This window comes from Zonotrichia leucophrys, chromosome 24 (genome assembly GCF_028769735.1).
Source record: "Zonotrichia leucophrys gambelii isolate GWCS_2022_RI chromosome 24, RI_Zleu_2.0, whole genome shotgun sequence".
NCBI lineage: Eukaryota > Metazoa > Chordata > Aves > Passeriformes > Passerellidae > Zonotrichia > Zonotrichia leucophrys.
This window is the reverse complement of record NC_088193.1, coordinates 7,038,099-7,061,173: the sequence shown is the minus strand read 5'-3', so window position 1 is coordinate 7,061,173 and position 23,075 is coordinate 7,038,099. Positions and strand designations below refer to the sequence as shown.

The window sequence follows — 23,075 nt, the reverse complement described above, 5'->3', positions numbered from 1 at the left end:
CCCGGAGCTTGGGGCTGTGTTGGTTTTTGGGGCATTCCTCCTTTTCTTCCCCTCCACTTTCCTGGGAGGGTTTAAGCTCTTCCTTCATCCCCAGGCAGTTTTGGTTCCTCCATCTGTGTTTTTGCCCAGGCACTGGCATCACCCCCGGGAGGGCTGGCACCGAGGATGACTTTCCAAGCACATTTTTCCTCAGGCTTTTTTCCCCCTCCTGTTGGCTCTTTTTCATCCTACATTTCTCGCATCCTGGTCTTTTTTCCCCACCTCCTCTTCATCCAGAGTAACTGGAGTTCCATCCCTCTCTGAGGGCTCTTTGGGAGGTCTGGTCCCATACCCAGTGTGGGAATGGGGTGGGATTACACCAAATTGGGAAATAAGGATCTTTGCAACCCCGCATTTTTCTGGGAGGAAAGCCCCAGGGGTGGGCAGGGCTGTTGGACTGACAGCTCCTGTGCCTCCTCCTCAGCTGGGACCAAGGCTTGGGATCACTCAGCTCCTGGGGCCATGCCAGGTCCCTGGAAGGGATCTGGTCCAGTGCACGGTGCCCTTGGAGATGAAGGGAGAGGAACCAGCCTTGGATCACTGAGGAGTCACTCCTGGAGCACCAGGAGCTCGGGGCCAAGCTCCCAAGGGAATCTCACACCCCTCAAACCACACATCCAAGTCACTGCCAGAGCTCCTCCAGCCTCCTTAGGGTTGACAGAGGATTCCTGGAGTTCCTGGCAAGGGCTCTCAGCTCCCGAGTCCCAAATGCCGCCCCCTCCACCCCCTCCTCCATTGAGTGTCTCCTAAAGAGCCTCTTGGCGTGAGCAGCCGAATTCAATCAGCCCTTTCACCATCTGCTCCAGGCACTTCTGCCGGGGAGGGCTCGGGGCCAGCCAGGCTGTAATTCCTTAATGGCTTCCGGATGCTCCGCGGGGTGGATGCGAGGCCTGGGAGCAGCTCAGCCTCTCCCCCAGCCCTCAGCGAGGTTTCCAAGCTCAGGCTTCCTCTGGGCAGATCCCAGCACCTCACATTTATCCCTGCCTGCCCTTCTCTCTTCCCAGTGAGGCCAGGAGCTGACATAATCCAGCCTGGACAGTGCTTGGCCCTGGGATGGGAGGGCTGAGCCTGATGGGGCAGCCCAGCTCCTCTTTGGCTGCTTCTCCCAGCTCACTCCCACCTTCATCTTCCCAGAGCATGGTCTGGTCCAACCCCTGCACTGGTCCCTTCCCTGGTGGGAAGTTTCCTAGAAGTAGGAGCTGGAAAAGAAGAACTTGGGGATTGGGAAAACCCTCACTCCTGTGCCTGAGGATACTGGAAACCCGGATGCTGCATGGTGTGACACACCTGGGCAAAGCCCAGGAGCCCTGTGCTCAGCCTGGGATGGAGATGATTAATCCTAGGGCTCTCCTGGAAAATCCCCTTTGTTGCTTTTCTTGTCTGCTTAAAAATTAATAAACCCGGGAGAATTGTTCCTGGGAAGTTGTGAAATGAAATTACTTTGGCACCGCTGCTCCTGAGGCTGGCGTGGGCTGCAGAGCTTTGGTTCCCAGGTTTTTCCCAGGCCCTTCCTGGCCTCCACCACTGGGGGAGCTGAGCTTGGGCAGGGGACAGGGAGGTGGAATGGTGCAGGGCTGGCAGGAGCATCCAGGGATGGCCTTGTCCTGGTTCCCTCCTGGTCCCAAATGGGAAGCTGGCTCTCGTTATTCTCTCAGCAATCCCTTGGCTTTCATGGCTTCCAGCCCAGCCAGGAAAAGGCTCCTGTCCTTGTGGCTGCTGGGATCATGTGCTGCTGTGCAGGGCCTGCCTGGGGCTGGGGGGGTGTGCAGGGTGTGGGACATGAATGGTTCCCCATGGAGGGGTCAGCGGTGCCATCAGCACAGCCACAACCCCAGGAGGTGTCACTGGCTCAGGTGGCAGGGCAGAAGGAGCACCTTCTCCTCTGCTGTCCAGCAGGTTCTCCCTCCCTCCCTCCCTGGGAGATGGAGCTTGGGAAGGTGCTTGGGGTGTGCAGTGGCTGCTGTGAGCTGCCCTGGAGGGGTTTCAGCTACAGGGGGCTGCTGGGTGTATTTGTGTGTGTTTGAGTGTGTGCTTGTGAGCCTGGCCAGGGACACTCTCAGAGAGGGTCATGGCACTTGTGAGGGCAAATCTCCAGGGCAGTAAATCCAGGGATGCACAGGAGCCAGTCCATAACCACAGAGGGGAATTGGATACATGTGGATCATTACCTGCCATCTTTTGGAGTTGACTGTTTGCTCTAAAGAGTTATAAATAATTTTGTTGATTAAAAATGATTGATTATTCTTGGTCTAATATTATTTAGGCACAGCAAACAGTGCTGAGATTTACCAGCTGCTCTCTGACCTCCCAACCCTGATCTGTTTGCAGAAAGCCTGTGCAATTATTTGTTTGATTTCAAAGCTAAATATCCTAATCTTCCCTCTCCGCCTTTGGAAACTGCAACCGGGCTGATAAGGGAGGGCAGCCCTGGAGTCCTGGTGTGCAGAGGGGTGAGGGGGACATGGGCACAGAGGGGTGAGGGGGGACATGGGGAGGACAGGTGAGGACAGGGCTCCTGTGAAGGAGCTCTTGGGCTCCTCCTCCTACTCCTCCTCCTCCCTGTGCCCTGCACATGCTCGGCACTGCTGAGGCCACACCTGGAGTATTGTGTCCAGTTCTGGGCCCCTCAATTTGGGAGGGACGTTGAGATGCTTGAGTGAGTCCAAAGGAGAGCAACGAGGCTGGTGAGGGGCTTGGAACACAAGCCGTATGAAGAACGACTGAGGGAGCTGGGGCTGTTCAGCCTGGAGAAAAGGAGACTCAGGGGTGACCTTATCACTCTCTTCAACTTCCTGAAGGGTGGCTGTGGTGAGCTGGGGGTCGGTCTCTTTCTCTGGGCAACAACAGACAGAACAAGACACAGTCTCAAGCTACGCCAAGGGAGATACAGGCTAGAATTAAGGAGGAAGTTTTTTACAGGAAGAGTGGTCAAATAATGGAATCATCTACCCAGGGAGGTGGTGGAGTCACCATCTCTCGACGTGTTTAAAAAAAGACTGGATGTGGCACTTGGTGCCATGATCTAGTTGAGGTATTAGAACATGGGTTGGACTCGATGATCTTAAAGGTCTCTTCCAGCCTAGAAGTTCTGTGATTCTGTGGGCGCAGCAGTCCCAGATGTGCAGGATGAGGAGATGTCGCAGCTGTCGCAGCGGGGCTGGCCGGTCCCCCCGCAGCAGCCAGGGACGGTGTGAGTGGCGCTGCATTGAGCAATGCCGGCTGTGTGCTGGCGCTGCCCTGCGGGGAAGGGGTGCCCGGCGAGGCTGCGGAGGAGGGCTGGGACAGGCAGGAATCTGCAGCTGCCGAGCCGTGCAGGGCTCGCCCAGCGCCCGTCGCCCGCGGCAGCGAGCGGAGGTGACCCGGAGCTCCCTCCCTCCCTCGTCATCCTCTGATCCTCCCGCATCGCTGCCTTCCTCCGTGCTGCCAGCATCCTGAGGGACGGTCTGGCCGTCAGGAACATCCCCAGGGACCTTCCCCATTGGTGCCGCGGCAGGTCCGGCTCTCACACGCATTCCCGGAGGATGAATGGGAGCTGGTGAGCGCAGCAGAGGCTTTGATGTGGTCGGACGTATCTGGGGTTGAACACCCCCCCAGCCCCGGGCACTGCCACTGCCCTGCCATGTGCTGCCTCGTGTCTGGCGTGACTCGGCCCGGGGGCAGGGGCAGGGCCTGGACACAGAGGGACCAGTCTGAGCAGGGAAATCAAGGGAAGGCTGGGAATTCCTCGGGACAGACATTGGAGGTGCTTGGCTGAGCATCTCCGTGTCTAATCCCTTCCCAAGGCAAGGGAATTGAGGCTTCTGTTAGGATCCCCCAGCAGCAGGGACAGCTCTGGAGTCCATCAGCCTCAGAAATGTCTCGTGTCCTGGTGATGGGCAGCACAAATGATGGGGTTTTATCCAGGGCATGGAGTCATTGCACACGGATCATGGGGATTGTGGGATGAAAACATCCCGAGCTGTGAGGTCATGCGTGGCTGCTCACAAAGTGTGCTGGCACAGTTTGTTCTTCAGGAGTGTCTGAGCCGGCTCGGAGGGTTGGGATCCTTTGTGAGTGATGAAAGAGCTCAGCTTGAGTGAAGGTTCCTTGGCCTTCCTCCTGCTGCGAGGGGACAGCCCTGCCAAGAGATCTCAGCCTTCCCTTTTCACACTTCCCATCCTGACAGCATCTTCCCCACACGATGTTCTGCCAATTATCCTCAACCTGGCCTTGCTACATCCCTGCTCTCCCTTGCTGGGAGACTCTGGTGCATGGCTTGGCAGCCCCAGCCTGCAGCAGCAGCTGGAGGTGCTGGAGCTGAATCCCCTTTGTGTCTGTTCCTATTCCTGGGTGATGATGAAGGACAGGGAGATGAATATCTGCAGAAGAGTCTGAGGGTTTGTTTGGATGGATGGAGAAATGTTCCATCTGAACTGCCTGGGGAGTACCTTGGGAGCATCCCAAGGTGCCTTTGCAACCCAGGAAAAACCCATGGCAGGGTTCTGGGATGAGTTCATCCTCCTCTTGGGACAAACCCTTCAGTCCCATTCCTCCCTCATCAAAGGTGCCAGAAATGGCAACATCAGCCAGGGAGTTGAGGAGAGAGCAGCAGAACTCCTGGGTGTGGCCAGGCTGGAAGGGAATGGGAGCTCTCAGGTGGGTGTGTGTGACCCGGAGCACCATGCCCTGAGTGCTGGAGCCCAGGTGGGATTGCTCTGGTGGGCTGAGGCTGGGCTCCTGCAGCCCTGCAAGGCTCTGGGGGCACAGCTGGCACTGAGGGCTCCTCAGCCTGGGGACAGTGAGGAGCTTCAAGCAGCTTCTGCTTGTGAGCCGGTGAGCAGCTGGGCTCTGTGCCAGCAGCAGGGCACTGTCTGTGCTCATCTGTGCTCGGTGCTGAGTGCTGGGGCTTGGCAGGGGTTTTTCCCTTTTTCCCCATTGCTGTTGAGCAATCTGAGCTCTGTGGGGTGTGAGCAGCGGGGCTGGGTTGGAAGGAGCATCTCCTGGAGGTGGGGCATGACCTGGGCTGGCTGGTTCCACCTGAGCTGCGTCCAGCGGGCTGGGTGTCCATGGCACGCTTTTCCAGGGGCTGGGTGTCCATGGCAGGCTTTTCCAGGGGCTGGGTGTCCATGACAGGCTTTTCCAGGGCTGGGTGTCCCTCACAGGCTTTTCCAGGGCTGGGTGTCCATGACAGGCTTTTCCAGGCTCGGCAGCGTGTGTGCCCTGCCCTGCCCGGGGATTAGAGCCTTTAGAGGCGCGGTTAGCAGGGATTAGGGTGATTAGGGGAAGCCTGGCTCACAGGCGATCCCAGCCTGGAGGTGAGGCGCTAATCCTGCCTGCAGAGGGACGCCGCTGCTGGGATATTCCATTGGGAAAGAGGCCGGGAAGCGATGGCTTTGCCTCCTGAGCAGGAGGGGTTTGGGCAGGTGGAGGTTCCTCCTGGCTGGCTGCAGCCTGGAGCCTCCACAGGGGTTTAATGGACCTGGACTGTGCCCTCAGGCCAGCGGGCTCAGAAAAGGCTGGTGGAAGCTGTAGGTTGTGATGCTGTTAAATTTGAAGGGGCTGCAGAGGCCATTTAAAGCTGATTCAAGAGTGGCAGGGTCTGGTGCTGAGCTGCTGCTGGAACTGAGCCACTCCAGCCTTGTAGCATCTCATCCTGGAGCTCTCGGGTGGGTTGGGTGGGGAGGGACCTTAAAGCCCATCCCATCCCATCCCATCCCATCATCCCATCCCATCCCATCCCATCCCATCCCATCCCATCCCATCCCATCCCATCCCATCCCATCCCATCCCATCCCACAGGCACCTTCCCTATCCCTGTCCAGCCTGGCCTTGGACACTTCCAGGGATCCAGGGGCAGCCACAGCTGCTCTGGGCAATGCTGGTGGAACTTAATTGATGACCAATCTTGTTTCTGATTTCTTTCATGGCTCCAACAAGTGCTGTTAAGCCGTGGCCACGTTCCCCAACCTTAGAGGTGCCTGAATCTCCCCAGGGTTTGCTTTATCCATCTGTGCTCATTGCAGCAGCTGAAATGGGGAGGATGGGGTGAATCCTCAGCTGAGGGAAGCCCCTGAGCTGCTGAAGGAAGAGGAGCTGTGGGCCCTGGCCCCGCTGAGCTGGGGGAGCTTTCCCATAGTCAGAGTGAGCGTTGACTCAGGGGCTGTGGTTTAGCTCAGCTTCAGCCCTGGCCTTTCTCTAGCACTTCATTCTCCCCACAAAAGCCAAGGACAGATCGAGCTGCCCACCAGGCTGCTCCCCTGCAAGCTCCTGGGACTCTCAAGGATGCTGCTTTCCCAGGATTGCCATCCAACACCCACGTTACAAAGCAGGGAGAGCGAGGGAGGAGAAGGAGCTGCAGCCTGAGCAGGGTGGGCTGTGACTGCAGAACCCTTTCCCTGGGCTTGGCTCCTCACAGCTGCCAAACCCAGAGCCAAACCAGCCCTCCCTCACCTGGTGCTGCTCTGTGGCCAGTTTTCCTCATGGACACAGCCAGGCCATGGCTCACAGGGCTGAACCCCAAACCCGAGGCTGAGCAGAGCATCCCACCACCTCACCCACAGCCAAACCTTCCCCTCTGGTGCTCCGAGTGCTGAGAGCCAAACCTGGGACAAAATGCTTTTATCTGCATTTAGGCAGGACAGTGCTCAGGCCCGTTTTGAGGGGAAGAGCTGGCCCCCATGGCACACCACATCTCCCTAAGAAAACTGCTGAGGGCCTGAAAAAAGCCGGCTTTGTTGGGCTTTCTGCAGTGCTAAGCACTGTGGGCTTTCGGTTTCCTCTCTTGTTTTTCTCTTGAAGTCCAGCTTTCATCTCACAGTATTTATTTTTCACTGCTTGAAGGAGGGGAAAAAAAGACTTATTTTTCTTCTCTTTTTTATTTTTTTGTTGAAGAAATATATTTATTTTAAATTAAAATAGCAAATGTCTGCACCTTTTGTGCCATCCCTGCAGAGGGAAGCAGGGCTGGTCTCTGGCACGTTACTGCAGGAAGGGGACCCAAATCTCCCCCATCTGCTCCCATCCCATCCCCAGCAAACACCCCTTGCTGTGCTTATCCCAGCTCCCCATCCAGATTTCCTTCTGGTCCCTTTTTTCCAGCTTTCTGTCCCACTTTCCCTTTCCCCCCCTGGAATCTCGCTGCCCTTTGGGTCCGAGGAGCCCTAATTGGAACAGGCCGGCTCCTCTCCTGCTTCCTGCGTGGGAGTGAGAGGCAACGCTTGTGAAAACAGTTCAAAAGTGCACACAAATTTTTGCCTAATCCTGCCTAAATAACAGGGGGCTCAGCCAGGGTTGTTTGCCCGGGTGTCCCTGCTCCATGGCGGGGGGCACCTGGGAAAGGCAGAGCTGTCCCAGGGGCTGGAGGAGCCTGGGGGTGCTGGAAACACGAGCTGGGGAAATGGGGACATGGTGGGGACGTGGTGGGGCCGTGGTGGCTCCACGGTGCCTGGCAGCGTCGCTGGGGAGCGTGGGAAGGGTCTCAGCTCCCAGCCCCCCTCTCCCCAGCCTGCTCTGATCCTGAGAAAGGTTCTGTGCTGCTGAACCCTCCCAGCTGGGGCACGTTGGGAAATGTGCTGCAGCTTCCCCCAGCTCCAGCTCTGCCCTGCCCTGGATCCCGGGGAAAGCTGGGACAGAGGGGCTCAGGGAGATGACCTGGGGGTGGGCTGGGGGGGAACCATGGCCTTGGTGGGCACAGACTCACTGTGGGCACGTGGGAGGGGTGGGAGATGAACCCCTGGCACCCTCTGGGAAACTCCTGCTCCATCCTCACCCAGCAGTGGGGGGACATCCTGGAGTGTGGGCAGCTCCAGGATGGGATGGGGGTTCTAGGGGGAATCTCAGCTGCCTCAGGGCTCAGGGATTGAAGTTTCTGAGGGACACAGGCACGAATTCATGGAACCCTTGGATGCAAATGATATTGTTTGAAACTAACCTGCATTTTCCCCCCTAGTTTAATCATAGAATTTTGGAATGGTTTGGGTTGGAAGGGACCTTAAAGGCCATCTCACACCACCCCCTGCCATGGCAGGGACACCTTCCACTGTCTCAGCTGCTCCAAGCCCTGTCCAGCCTGGCCTTGGGCACTGCCTGGCACAGGGGTAGCCACAGCTGCTCTGGGCACCCTGTGCCAGGGCCTGCCACTACAGGAGATTCCCAATCTATCTAAGTCTAAATCTAATGCATCTCTAAATCTAAAATCTAAAGCTTTCTAACCTATGCATCAAGCTAATCACCTAAATCTCATGATCCTAATGCTCAGCCTGTCATCAAGGCCTGGTTCCTCCCTTGGTCCTGTGCTCCTCCAAGCCACACAAGGCCTGGCATCTCCATGGCATCCTGTCTCCATCCTCAATCCTAGACCATGTCCATCCATTTCCATCCATCCATCCATCCATCCATCCATCCATCCATCCATCCATCCATCCATCATCCATCCATCCATCCATCCATCCATCCATCCATCCATCCATCCATCCATCCATCCATCCACATCCATCCATCCATCATCCTCATCCATCCATCCATCCATCCATCATCCATCCATCATCATCCATCCATCATCCATCCATCATCCATCCATCCATCATCCATCTCCATCCTCCATCACCATCCCATCCATCCATCCATCCATCCATCATCCATCCATCCATCCATCCATCCACCATCATCCATCCATCCATCCCATCCATCCCCCATCCATCATCCACCCATCCATCCATCATCCATCCATCCATCCATCATCCATCCATCTATCCATCCATCCATCCATCCATCCATCCATCATCCATCCATCCATCCATCCATCCATCCAGGACAGGAGGTGCTGTGGGGTCAGGTGGCTCTGCTCTGACCCTCCCCACATCCATTTCCAGTAGCTACTGGGTGAAATCCCACACAGGGCCTCACTGGGGCTCTGATGGAAAAAAAAGTGAGTGGCCGAGGGGAGCTTGGAGGAGTCACTGACCCGGAGTGGAAACTGGGCTGAAAAATGGCTTTACTCCCATCCCCCTGCTCAGCCCATCCTTTTTTTTGCCCTCTCTGCCATTTATTTTCCTTCTGCAATCAGCTGCAAATGGCTTTGGCGTGCAGAGGAGTTCTGTGCATTTGAAGGTCAAAATCCCTGAAGTTTGTAAATCCGAGTCCTTTAAAAAGATCAGATGTGTGGAAATAGTTTATACATGCAGGGCCTGGTGGGAGCAGAGTGGGAATTTGGCTGGGAGATGAACTTGGTGATCTTGGCCTCTTGGCTCCTGGTTTTCTCTCAGGCTCACATGCCCCTGGCTGGGGGGTCTGGGCAGGTCCCCCTTGCCACAGAACCCATCCAGGGCAATGTCAGGGTGTTTTATCCTCCTGTCTCTCTCAGTCCCATCCCCAGGGATGTCAGGGAGCTGAAGGGGCCTGGTTTGGAGAAGCCACGGAGCCTCCAGATCCCTCTTTGCCTTGGAGACCTGCAGCCAGATAAAAGCTGTCCCCATGCGAGGCAAATCCTGCATCTCTGCTCTGCAGATGCTGCTGACATAACTCTCCAGGGCGACTGCAACTCCTGGCACAGTTTAAAAATCAACCCAGAGCTCCCTGCCCGCTCTCCCAGGAGGGAAATCAAAGGCGGCTCTGTCGGCAGGGACGAGGACACGGCATCCCCACAGCTGGGTGCACGTGGCAGCCGTGTCAGGGGCTTTGATGGGCTCATAAAAACCTCCAGAAATCCCAGTCTGGCCCCTGCTGCTGAGCTTGCTTTTGGGATTAAAGCCCCAGCATTCCTAAACTGGGTTTAGGTGGAACAGCTGGGCCTGGTGCTGGCTCCCGCCCCAGCCCCTGCACACAGCCTGAGCTCCGTGGGCAGGGCGAAAGGAGAGGTTTTATTGGTGCAAGGTTTGATTAAAATCTTGCAAACAGGTTTCAGATGGCACTGAAAGCTGATACCGGGGCAGCAAAGTGGGGCTTGTTGCTTTTGTTCCTGAAATTCTGCTCAACTCTGACCTTTAGGCAGCCCAGACTGGAGGCGAAGGGCTGGAGGACATTGCCAGGGCTGGGTTTGCCTCCACGGGAAGGAATTTCCCTGCAGCAGCAAAGTTCATGGAGTTATAGGATTATTATAGGATATTCCAGGTTGGCAGGGATTCAAAGGGATCACTGAGTCTGAATCCTTGCCCTGCACAGAGCTGGGTGAAGCCCACCATGCTCCCTGCTCATAAACCACCCAGTTTTAAAATAAATACTGAATTATTTAAATAAATTCAGTACTCTCAAAGCAGCAGAAGCAGAATTTGGGTAAAAACTGTCCATCCACCCCATCTTTCTCAAGCCACCAGCCAAGCCTTGTCCTCAAACACATCTGCAGAGTTTCACACACTGGTTTGGTTTCCCTGGGTGAGTTTTCCCCAGCTCTGGGACACTGCTGAGCCAACCAAGGCTTCTGCAGGCTCAGGGCTTTGGGGCTGCTCTGTCCTCAGCAGAAATTCAAACAAGTGGCCGCGACCTTGCAGGAAAAAGCAAATGATGTTTTAGTCCTAAATCTGCCGAGCACAACAGATTTTGCAGAAGCCTTGAAATGCACATTTGGGTTGATTTGGGTGTTTAAATAGCAACCGTCCTCTGGCTTGGTTTTTTTTTATTTGGGAACAGATTGTTTGCTTCCCTGTGACCTCTCCCTGGGAATCACTTTTAAGTCTCCCCTGTTTTGACAGGTTGTTTGTGCAGAGCTCAGCATTCACCTTCCTAAACCGAAATCTTATCCTCCCGCTACTGAAAAATTGATTTGCTGGGTTTGTGCAAAGCCAGCCTGTGGATCCTGCACTACCAAACAGCAGGATCAGGGATGGGCCCTCACTATTGCAGAGATAAAAATACCATTTTTCACCCTGCTCTCAGTGTCTGGCCTGAGGAGCTCACCTCTACACAGGTTTTCACAGTGATTCAGTGTTAAATTGGGGTTAGAACCGTTTTCTCAGCCTGGCTCTGAGTCATCTTCCCAGGGCAGGCAGGAGCTGCTGTTGAGGCAGCAGAGGGAGCAGATTCCTGGGTGGTCCCTGTGGCCACAGAGCAGGGAGAGCAGAGCATTCAAGTGTAACTTGAGGATGAAGGGAAAGGGGCACTGAGCCACTTTCTCCCAGTGTTATCTAAGGCAGCAGATGGGGAACAGAGATAGCGATGGTGGCTGCTCATTTTCCGTGCCCTCTTCAGCCAAATCCAGTAAATAATGAAGTGTAATTTGCCAAATAGCCTTTGGATGTGGGATTTGCTTTCAAAGGTCCTGATCCTGCCACTGTGGAGGCAATCCTGGATTGTGTGCTGGGCTGAGGGCAGGAATTGTGTCCTGAGAGACTCCCTGTCGGGAATTTCACTGCTCCTACCTGAGCCAAGAGTCTGCAATCATTTCTTGAGAGCCTTGGGGACTTGGCTGGAGGATGTGCAAAGGGAAGGGGGAATTTTTGTGTTGGGGCTGAGAGGTGAAGGTGCAGAAGTGGGGACAGAGAAGTTGCTCTGTGTGGCTTGGCAGTGGAATTGAGTTGGGAGCATCCAGCAGATGATCTGGGGTTACTTGCAGCATTGTCACCCTCACCCTGTGCTACAGAGCTGCATGTGGAGGTTTATCCATGGAAAACCAGGATTGTTTAGGTGGGAAAAGCCTTCCAAGATCATGAGGTCCAACCATTCCCCAGCACTGCCAGGTGACCACCAACCCATGTCCCCAAGAGCCACATCCACAGGTTTTTTAAACATTTCCAGGGGTGATGACTGCACCACTGCCCTGGAATTCTGTTGACCCAACCCCCAGATTCCCACTTGGAAAAAAACCCAGTGTTGGGTTGTTTGGCCTTTAAATGATGCCCATGAGTTTGGCTGGGGAGGAGTTGAGTGGAGCAGGAGTTCCAGACTGGGCAGCTGGGCTGGCTCTTCCCAGTGGCTGCAGCGCTGCTTCCATCCCTGACTCTGTATTTTATCAGGAAAACACCAACACTGCCTGCAACAGGCCCTCAGCAGCTTTTTGCAGGTGTAAAAGTTTATTAAATCAGGAGTTTAATGAACTTGGAGCGATGGAAAACTGTGGTGGTTGAGTTTCCACAAGACTCAGATTTTTTTTTTTTTTGATTTTCAATGTTGGCGTCCAGATATTCATGAGAACACCAAAGACTTTCTTTGCCCATGGTGTCATTTTTCCACTTAGTTTTCATGGAAAATTTCCACTAGGCTGCCGAGCTAAACCAATCTCAGGTGGAAGATTTTCATCTTTGCTGACCAAGGGCAGTTTTTGGGGTGGTGGTTGTTCAAAACTTTCCTTCTCCATCAAAGATGTTTTTCAGGAACACTGAAAGTACGGGAAAAAGAGCCAAACCTCTATTCAGATATTTTGCCTCAAATGGTTGCTTTTATTGTGAGACTCTTTGGCAACAAAGCTTCATCTCCTTCCAAATAAATTAGAAAAAGGGATTTAAAAAAGGAAAGGAAGAGGTTTGGTCCTTGTCAGGACTGACTCCAGGCCTGGCTCTCGGCTTGGCCCCGCTGTCCCATGGGATGGCAGCCTTGGCCATGAGTCACCCTGGCTCCTGCTATGGATGTGCCTGACGTAACTCTGGGCTAATGTGGGATTTTCCAGCTCTTTGTTTCCCTTCCCCCCTCAAAAGGGTATTCTGCCACTCCTCCATCCTGTCTCAGCCTGCTGTCAGTTTGCTTTTTCATGGACTCCTAGAATCATGGAATGGTTTGGGATGGAAGGGACCTTAAAGCCCATCCCATCCCACCTCCTGCCTTGGGCAGAGACACCTTCCACTATCCCACATTGTTCCAACCTGGCCTTGGACCCTTCCAGGGAAGGGGCAGCCACAGCTTCTCTGTGCCAGGGCCTTCCCACCCCCACAGGGAAGAATTTCCTAGAATAAAGAATTTTCTAGGATTCTTTAATTTTCTCCTTGCTTTTCTTTGCACTGGGATGACAGACTGGTAATTCAGGGATGCTTTTCTCCCTCTTTCTTGCTCACCCTGGTGTGGGACTCTGCCTTCCTCGGTGCCTGGAGCTGCTGAGCCATTTCCCAAGCTCCAGACACACCTGGAATGCTGAAGCCCAGCAGGCTGATATCTGGAAAGGCCTTGATATCATCATCCAGCAGAACATTCCAGAAGTGTAGGAACACCATGTACACCTGGCTGGCATTCCCTGACACCTTTCCCAGCCCTGTGTCCTCATGGCTGTGTTTCTCTCCTGCTTCTTTCAGACATGGAATGTGCAGATGTGCCTTTATTAACGCCCAGCAGCAAAGAAATGATGTCCCAGGCACTGAAAGCCACGTTCAGCGGCTTTGCCAAGGAGCAGCAGCGGCTGGGAATTCCCAAAGGTAAGACTTGGCTTCCCATGAACAACCACAGTACCCACAGGGGTTGTGTCCTCCTTCCAGGCTGCCCAGAATTCCCTGTCTGCCATCTCCCTTGCTGGTTTTCCTCAGGTGGTGTTGCCTTTCAAATACCACCTGAAGCTTCTTGGAAAAATGTGGACAAGTCATCTCCACTAAATAGAGAAGCAGCATGAACTCTTTAACAGAGGCTGGTGGGAGAAACCAAGAAAATTGGAGAAATGGCTGGGAGGAGGGGGTCAGAGAAGTGATGGGATGTTTAGAAGTCCCAAACAAATCCAAAGCTTGTTCCTTGGATGAAACGTGTCCACATTAAGGCTGATCCAGCCTGGGCATGGTGTTCCTCACACCCTGGTGCCGTGGGCTGCCGGGGGTGAGGCTGTGGCAGTGCAGGGCAGCTGCAGCACTGTCTGTGTCCTGCTGTCCTGGGAGCACTGCCTGAGGGTGCTCACGGCTGGATCCCTCTGCAGACCCGCAGCAGTGGACGGAGACGCACGTGCGGGACTGGGTGATGTGGGCAGTGAACGAGTTCAGCCTGAAGGAGGTGGATTTCCAGAAGTTCTGCATGAATGGAGCTGCCCTCTGTGCCCTGGGCAAGGAGTGCTTCCTGGAGCTGGCGCCTGATTTTGTGGGAGACATCCTCTGGGAACATCTGGAGATCCTGCAGAAAGGTCAGTCCTGGGGTGAACCATTCACAGCATCCCTGCCAGCCTGGCTCTGGGGCTTTCCACAGACCAGGAGGTGTTCGCCTTGAGCTTTAATCCCAGGAAAAACATCTTCCAAAGCCCAGCTTTTCAGCAGGATTCCAAATGGGCATCTCAATGGCAGCGGGCAAGGCGAATCCTGGCAGTGCCTCAAAGAGGCAGAGTGTTTGTGCCAGCTGCTTGGCAGGGATCCCCAGTGGGCAAGGACACTGTGCCTGCCTGGAATCCATGGTGGGATTTTCCAAAGCATTTTTCCTCAGCCTGTTCAGCTCTTGTTGTGAATTTTACAATTTCCTCCACTGGAACTGGGTACAGGAATACAGCCAAAATCCTGCCCAAATTTCCCAGTGGCGATTGGAAACTGCTTTGCTTTGTTCCCTGTCCCAAAAAAGGGTGTTCCATGTCCCCAAAGCCAGCATTTCTGGGAGGAGAAGCCATCTGTGCCATTCCCTGCATGACAACACCGAGGGGCATTAACTTTCAGTGACTGGGGACACACACTTTGATTTAGGGTGCTGATTTTCCATGTCTGGATGCCCAGGAGCACTGGGATGGTTTCTATGGAGCAGGTGAGGAGCTGAGCACTTCAACCTGAGCCACAAGCAGGAGCTGCAGCACACCTGGGCTCTTTTACCAGCTCCCTTCTCTGCAGAGCTCTTTGCTTTCCTGGAATGTCCCCTGTGCTGTCCTACTGACCCTGGTGGCAGGAAGGGGAGGGGGAGCGCAGTTATTCCTTCCAGGAAACCATTGACAAATGGATGTTAATTGCCCATTACTAATTTTACTGCTACCTGTGGTTTGCAGAAGGTAAACATGGCCCTTCCCGGGCTCTGGGCAGGCCAGGCTGTTTTCCTGCTCTTGGGCTCTAAATCTGCTCTGTCCCTTTTGTTTTGCATATTTTCCATGGAGTGCTTGGATCAACAGCGAGCAGTTTAACCAAACAAAGCCAAACCTTGTGTCAGCCCAATTTCTCCTTGCATTGAGCCATTGCTTGCACCTTCCCACAGCCCTTCTTCCCTGCTGTCCCTGCCCATGGCTGGGAGGTCTTCAAGGTCCTTTCCAACCCAGCCCTCCTAGGATTCTGTAATTCTGTGATGTTTTGGGCTGTGCCCACTGGAGAGGGTGAGATGTGCTGCAGGTGCTGATTGAGGCACCAGGGCTGGATTTGCACCTCCTTCCTGCAGATTCCCCACATGGAGATGGACTTGATGCTGTACATTTATGGCAGAGGGGAATCAATTTCAGACAGCACTGACACACATGGGTGTTCAGACACTGAATTGGTAGAGGAACTTCAGACAGCACTGACACGTGTGGGTATTCAGTCACTGGTGGTACAAAGGCCTGGGACAGAGAGGAGTTTTTCAAAGAAGCTGAAAATCTTTGTGCCTGCTCCAACTCTTCTTCTGAAAGGCTGAAAATGAATAAAGCTGAATTTCTGTGTCTTCACACTGTTGGTGTTGCCCTGGGAGCCCAGAAATCTCCATTGCCTGTTTGGTTTCACTGGTGACTTTGTCACTCTGGCACAAGCAGGGCCCTTGCTCCTCTGGTGGGCTCTGAGCACATTTCCAGTGAGGTATTTGTGGGTGACAAAGAGCTCCCAAAAATAACCAGACTCCCCCCAGGACTGGTTTCTCTTCTCTGTAAGTGCTGGGGCTCATCTCCAGCCCTGACCAGAGCTGGGATGGAGCTGTACAGACAGAGCAGAGCTGTCCCTGTCCCTGTCCCTGTCCCTGTCCCTGTCCCTGTCCCTGTCCCTGTCCCTGTCATGTCTCTGCCCAGGCAGGAGGAGCTGGGGATCTCCCTCTGCACCTGGATGTGATGTGGGAAGCGATCCAGGTGTCTCCAGGCTCAGCCAGGGCTCCAGCTTGTCTCTCCATCCTCCCCACCATCATCTCTGGGGGTGTTGGTGTTTGGAATGGTTGTTAACCCCGAAATGCCTGGCTTTACCTGTGCTGCTGGCCCGGGGTCATGCTGGGACAGGCTGTGACCCCACTGTCCCCTGTGAGCACTGCCTGACTCACGTACCACAGCCTGCTCAGGCTTCAAAAACAGCACATGGGTGCCTTTTCCCTGCATGGATTTGGGTATTTTCAGGCTCACTTTTCCATAATTCTTCCTAAAATAACCTCCTCAGTTACCAGCAGTCAGCAGTGCCCTGCACTTGACTCTAAGCTCAGCCAAAGGTTCTCCCCTGCTCTGTGGTCACCCCCTGCCCCTTGGCAGACACTGTGGAGAGAGGAACAGAGCATTTCTCATTAGCCCTCTGTGTTTGCACAACCCCTCCTTTTGTTCCAGCCTGCAGTCCCCAGGGGAGAGGGCCAAATTTAGGCTCTTCACAGGGAACGTGCGTTATCTGTGCTCAGCTCTCCAGAGCCGGGGCAGAACAAACCCAGCCCAGAGCTGCCTGGGGGCCTTGCTTTGGTTAAAGGAAAGAAAATTCCCATCCCAATATCCCTGCTCAGCATGCCACACTGGAATGAGTCAGGTGTTCATGGAAAAACTGCCCAGAATAGGGGCAGGGTGGCTTTTACATGGGAAAGCAAATTCAGCACAGCCCAGGAGGAGCAAAGTGCTTGGAAAAAGCCACAGGAAGCAGGGAATCCATGCCTTGATGTGCTCCATGCTCTCTCCCAGTGAGTTATGCCTATGGAAAGCTGAAATTTGGCATTTTGACCATATATACATGGAGGAGTCTGTGTCAGGAGTGGGATCAGGGACAGTGAACAAAGCAGTTTGGGACATGGAATGTTCTGCCAGCATCAGGTGCTGCACAGGCTGGGAATTCACATGGATTTGGGGTTAGAGGAGCTGGCTTTGGAATGGGTCACTCACTCCCTAATGCACACCTACTGCTGGTCTAAAAATAGGGCTTTTCCAGGAAAACAACTGTCCTTGTGTGGGGAGTTTTTCCAGGAGCTCACACATGGAAGTGTGCTCAGCAAGTCCCAGGAGAAGGAGAGGTGACAAAGCCTGAGGCAAGCAAGGAAATGCTGCAGCTGGGAGCTCAGAGCCTCCTGGGGCCCTGGCTGAGAGGTTGTTGCTGTTTGGGTTGGGCTGGTTTTTTTTAAGCTCATCAGGAATTCCCAAAGGACCCCACGTGCCCCAGGTTCCTGTGGGATTTCAGCTCTGGATTCATTTCTGTTGCTCAGAACGTCCCAGTTTGACCTGGGGAGGAGATTTTGGGAAGTTCAGGGCTCTGTGTCACAGCAAGTGTTGCACAGCTCCGTGTGCCTTCCACTGGTGACATTTCCTTCCTTTCCTCTTTGCAGAGGAGGCGAAACCGTACCCAGCCAACGGAGTGAGCACCACATACCCCGAGTCCCGCTACACCTCAGACTACTTCATTAGTAAGTCTCAATTAGCAGTGTCAATTATCACCATCACCATGCCTGGAGGCACCTTTGAGCAGAGGTTTGTCCTCACCACAGCAGGACTGCACCCTGCAAAGGGGATCTTGTGTTTCCAAGGGTTTAGGGTTGGTTTGGAAGCCTCCTGGACTTTTTGGTGGCTGCCTTGTGTGCCAACATTGGATTTCTTCAAGCACTGTTTGTTTGAAGCTGTAACTCAGCAGATTTTGGAAGCAGCCTCAGCACACCTGAGTATTGGGAATTGTAAAAAACCTGTTAAAAAAGGGAGAGAATGGGGGGAAAGGCTGAACTCTGGATTGCCAGGGAGGAGCCTAGCAAGGAAAGGGATGAGTCTCCACCTGCACTCCCTCACTTCCCACTGCCATTGCTTTGGAGATGGTCTTTAAGGGCACTGGAAATCTGGGAGATATTTCATGAACCAGCAAAAAGCCTAAGAGGAGAGATTTGGATGAGGTGTGAGGGAAAAATCCTTCACTGTGAGGGTGGGGAGGCCCTGGCACAGGGTGCCCAGAGAGGTTGTGGACTCTCCATCCCTGGAATTGTCCCAGGCCAGGCTGGACAAGGCTTGGAGCAGCCTGGGACAGTGGGAGGTGTCCCTGCCATGGCAAGGGGGGGATTGGATGAGCTTTAAGTTCCCTTCCAATCCAAAACCTTCTGGGATTCTGGGATTCCATGTGGGTTGGGATTCCAGGCTCTGGCATGGGGAGAGGTGCCAGGACTCACCTTTCCCAACCAGCAATGAAACGTTTTTACTGTGTTGTTCCTCTGCTGAGACTCCACTCCCCAGGATTTTCTAGCTTTTTCCTTGTGGCACCTGCGTTGGCAGGAGTTTGCTGCAAAGCACATTGAGGACAGTCAGGGGATTCTGTGGATTGGGATTCCAGGCTCTGGCATGGGGAGAAGTGTCTGCACAAGGGATTAAAATCCACTCCCCAGAATTTTCCAGCTTTTTCCTTCTGGCAGCTGTCCTGGCAGGAGTTTGGTGCAAAGCACATTGAAGATGGTCAGGGGGTCTTATTTTGTTAAATTGCTGCATTTTCCGACCCCCTGTCTGTAGCTTCTGGAGCCCTTACCCAAAGCATTATGAGAGGGGGTATGGGATGTCTGGAGCCCAAAGCAGTGAGGGGTTTGGGATGTTTGGAGCCCTCACCCCAAGCAGGGAGGGGCTGTGGGATGTCTGGAGCCCTCACCCCAAGCAGGGAGCGGGTGTGGGATGCTCTGGGGCCCAAAGCAGGGAAGGGCTGTGGGATGCTCTGGGGCCCAAAGCAGGGAAGGGCTGTGGGATGCTCTGGGGCCCAAAGCAGTGCCCAAGGGAGGGCTGTGGGATGCTCTGTGACCCCGGGGTTGCTTTGGGCAGGCTCTGACCGTGCTGTGTCCCCAGGTTACGGCATCGAGCACGCGCAGTGCGTGCCCCCCTCCGAGTTCTCGGAGCCCAGCTTCATCACCGAGTCCTACCAGACCCTGCACCCCATCAGCTCGGAGGAGCTGCTGTCCCTCAAGTACGAGAGCGAGTACCCCTCGGTGCTGCTGCGCGAGCCCGCCCAGGACCCGCTGCACAACGACTTCTTCTCCATCAAGCAGGAGGTGGTGACCCCAGACAACATGTGCATGGGCCGTGCCAGCCGAGGTAAGGCTGGGATCAAACTGGGAAATCAACTTGGAGAGGGTTTTCAGGGTTAAACAGAAGGTTTATACAGGATGTGATTGTAGGGAAACTGGGAGATGAGAAATACTGAGTTAAAAATGCTGTGGAACAGGACAGATATTGTTGAGGCAGAAATTGTGATACAGTAACATCTTTGAGCCAGGTCTAATAAGCTCTTAGAGGTCTATATCACACCCAAGATAGCTCAGCTACCTTTGGAGGCATAAAAATCAGCAGGATGGCTTCACAGTGTTGGAAACAAAAAGGTTTAATAAAAGGCAAAATAACAAACAGAGAAAAACCCAGCCATGTGCAAGAGGTTCTTGGTCCTGGTAAAACACCTCACAAAAACCATTAGTTTCTTTGTTCACTTCTTTTTCTAGTTAATTGCCCAGGAAGAACTTTTTGGCTCCTGTCCAATTGGCCATCCTTAAGTTTGAGGTGAAGTCCCCATGGCCTATGAGGTGGCTTTTTCACCTAATCCAGGACAGAAACTTCTGGGCTTCTTTCCTTTTGGAGGGGACAAAGGATGGTTTTGTCACTCTGTCAACAAAGGGCACACTCCTATAAAATGGAGCTAGAAAAAGAATTTTAAAGGACAGCATTGTAAATAAGACTAGATACTTTGGAGAAATAGAACGATGAAGGTTCTAGAAAAGGGGATTGTCTGACAGGGCTGGCTTGGGTTGCTGCTGTTCTCACCTCCCTCCCCAGGGAATGGCTCTGGGAGCACCGAGGGAGCTGAGCAGTGCTGACAAAGCCCTCTCCAGCACTGCTGGCTTCCCTGGTGGCTCTGAGCCCTCCCTGCCCTTCTCCCTCCCCAGGGAAACCTCGACGAAGGTCTTTCTTTCTTTCCTCTCCTCTGCTGCCTGTTTTGCATCCTCTGCAGAAAGGCCATGTTTCTGGTGCTGTGCTTTGATGTCCAACCTGAGAGAAATAGAACTGAGCTTTTGTGTTATCAGGGAGGACAAACTGCTGGGTCCTCGTAGAAATCCCGTTTTTAGGAGCCCAGGCAAAGCCCCACAAATTCTTCACAAGTTCTCATTGGGAATTGCTGTTGAAGGCTCTGAAGAGTTTTGCACTCTGTGATCCAGACTCTGTCCATTATGTCCAGGATTTGATGGCTGCTTGTTTGAAATGCTCTACTGCAGCCAATTCCTGAGCTTGGTTAGGAGGTGCAGGTGTCAGGGGCTGGGGCAGCAGCAGAGCCAAGGACCTCCCAAATGCTGCCCCCCAAAGAGTTACAGGTACATGATTGATGTTTGAGGTGGTGGGATTTGAACACCTGAACACTTTGGAGGATCTGAGCCCAAATTCCTTCCCAGTTAATGCTGTGAGGCTGGAAACACGTGGGGCCCACGTGTTTAATTGCTTTGTGATCACATCAGTGGTGCCAGGCTGGGGATGGGGCTCTGCCTCCTTCAAAGCAAAAAGCTGAATCCATGGAGCTCAAAGTCCCTCACAAGTGGGATCATTATCTCCAGATTCCAGGTAGGGAACCTGGGGCACAGGGAAGAGCTGTGACCTGCCTGCCATCCCCTAAAATGGAACCCAGGCGTCCCCAGCCCCGGAATTCGTTAGAGGGACTTGGTGCTGTGAGCCAGGTTTGATGTGCAGCAGTTAAACCCCTTTATCCAGAGAGCTGAGGATGAGCTGCCCTCCCAGCAAAGCCAGAGCTGCTTTCCAGGCACGTGCAGCTTATTTGAACTTCCTCACTCTTTTCCAGGCTGGGAGAGCCAATTACAGGGAACTTGTTATTTGTGCCTCTCCTTCTGAGAGAGGTGACCTGAGCCAGAAGGGCAGCAGGGTTTTCATTTTGGGGAAACTTCTCTTTTTGGGGTTGTTTTTCTGCCTGAATTTCAGCAATGTCTTTGCCTTTTCTTGACCTTTTCTTTCACACAGGTGATTTCATCATTCTCACAGTGCAATGGTTCAGGAAGGCTTTTGCAACTGAACCTCGAGCCTGTTCTCAAACCTAAAAATGGTTTTGGGGGAGGGAACAGAGAGCCCTGGCTGCTGCTGTTAGCAAAGACTTGAACAGTGGTTGCAGGAGGCTGTGCTCACACCAGTGCTGCATTTCAGCCATGGAAGGGCCTTTGGGGGCACAAATCCTCCCAGGGCTGGGGGAAAGCCTTAATATAAAGCAGAGCCCAGTTAATTTATATTTATGTCCCTCTTTACCTTGCACTGTCTTACAAGGTTAGTCTGACACCAAGTCAAGCCCTTCAGCATCACCTCAGGGTGAAGGTTTTCCAGACACTGTGGGGCCTTTTCCAGGCCTTCTGTGGGGCCTTCAGGAGGAAGTTTTGGGGTCCCATGGGGGTTGTTTCTCTCTGCCCTGTCAGCGAGGGCGGCTGGTTGAGAAGTGGAGCTGCCAAACTCATTTAAGCTGGTCCTGAGTAAGTGCAGGGCGTGATTGTTCCAGCTAGGTGGAATTTAGGTGAATTTTCAATGGATTGACACAAATCACATCTCTGTCAGGTTTTAATTCCTTTTCTAAACGAGCCTGTGCTGCAGGACTGCTCAGGGAATTGGTTATGGCAATTAATGTACACACACACAGCAGCATTGTGTTCTCCTTAGCAGGATTCAGGGAAGGATTGGAGCGTGAAAATCCTCAAAAAACAAAAAGCAAATAGAAAAGAGTTTGGAACAGAGCTGTCCCAGCAGAGTGAAGCCAATGGATCCCAGCTCCCAGTGACTCCAGGCCAGCAATCAGGGCAGGCCCTGCAGTAGTTGAGGCTTTTCACAGCAAGTGCTCCTCAAACTACAACACAACAAATATTTGGGGGCGTGTGCCAGCGCCCTTCCACGTTCCCTGTCCCCTGGGATTTGCTCTCTGGGCCCAGGCTGTGGGTAGCTCTGCCAATGGAAATTTCTCCAGGAGCTCTTGCACAATCCCAGCAGCTGTTTTTAGCTGGGTTTGGGAAATTAGTGAACTTGAATGATCCTGTTAGCTTGTCAGGGAAGATGTTGAGCAATCAGTAGAGTAGGGAGATCAGAGGCTGCAATTTCAGTTTGTTCTTTGGGGCCTTTTTTAGCTCTGTTTCAGTACAGGGCTGGCTCTGGGGGGTGTAAATCAGCACTGCTGAGGATCTGGCCTCTCATGTTCTGGCTTTGACTAAAAATACCCCAGAGAGTGACTTTGACACAAACCAGCTGTGCTCACCTTACCAGAGCTGGAAAAAGCTGTTGGAGCCCTCAGCCATTGGCTCTGCTCCTGCAGCAAACCTGCTGCTGGCTGGGGATTTGGGGCTGGCTGGAACAGATGGCAGCAAAAGGCTGCTGTGTAATCTGGGGAGAAACATCCAAATTCCAGGAGCTGGGTGTGCCTGAACAGTGTTTGAATTGGGCTGGCAGATGTAATGGGGATTTATTGGAGACCTCCAATATCCCTCAGCAGCAAGAGAATCACTGAAATCAGAGAATCATGGAAAGGTTTGACTTGGGAGGGACCTTAAAGTTGGTTCTACCCCTGCCATGGCAGGGACACCTTCCACTGTCCCAGACTGCTCCAAGCCCTGTCCCTGGCCTTGGGCACTGCCAGGGATCCAGGGGCAGCCCCAGCTGCTCTGGGCACCCTGTGCCAGGGCCTCAGCACCCTCTGAATGAAAAGGTCCTGGAGTGCCCATGTTTAGGCTCCTGAGCTCAGCCTTGAGTATCTAAAGTGAATTTTGTCTCTGAAATTGCCTTTTGGAAATGAGGGACCATTTCCACCCAGCCCCAGGCTCCAGTCTTGTGTAGAGAGGCCAGATTTGGGTTTTTCCCCTGTCTCTCTCTGCCTGAAGTTTTCCAGGGCTCAGCCCTGCTCTGGATGGCAAAGGTGAAAATATTGCAGCTCTGGGCTGTGCTCACTTTGGAGATGGGATGGAAAGGAACAGCATCAGTTGCTCTGTGCCTGCACAGTGCACAGGTGAAGCACTCTGAGCTGGCCAGGTGAGGCACTCTGTGCTGGCCAGTGGAAGTGCCCTGTGCTGCCAGGTGAAGCACC

General features: G+C 53.6%; 1 protein-coding gene across 2 annotated transcripts in view; it reads left to right on the top strand.

The window, feature by feature from the left end:
- ETS1 (ETS proto-oncogene 1, transcription factor) overlaps nt 1–23,075 on the top strand; it is an 80,943-nt gene that overhangs the window by 42,795 nt on the left and 15,073 nt on the right. For both annotated transcript variants that reach the window (XM_064732062.1, XM_064732063.1), the window contains 4 exons: nt 13,230–13,349; nt 13,835–14,035; nt 17,341–17,418; nt 18,821–19,066. In XM_064732062.1, coding sequence (XP_064588132.1) covers nt 13,230–13,349; nt 13,835–14,035; nt 17,341–17,418; nt 18,821–19,066 — 645 coding nt within the window. The remainder of the gene's footprint in view (nt 1–13,229; nt 13,350–13,834; nt 14,036–17,340; nt 17,419–18,820; nt 19,067–23,075) is intronic.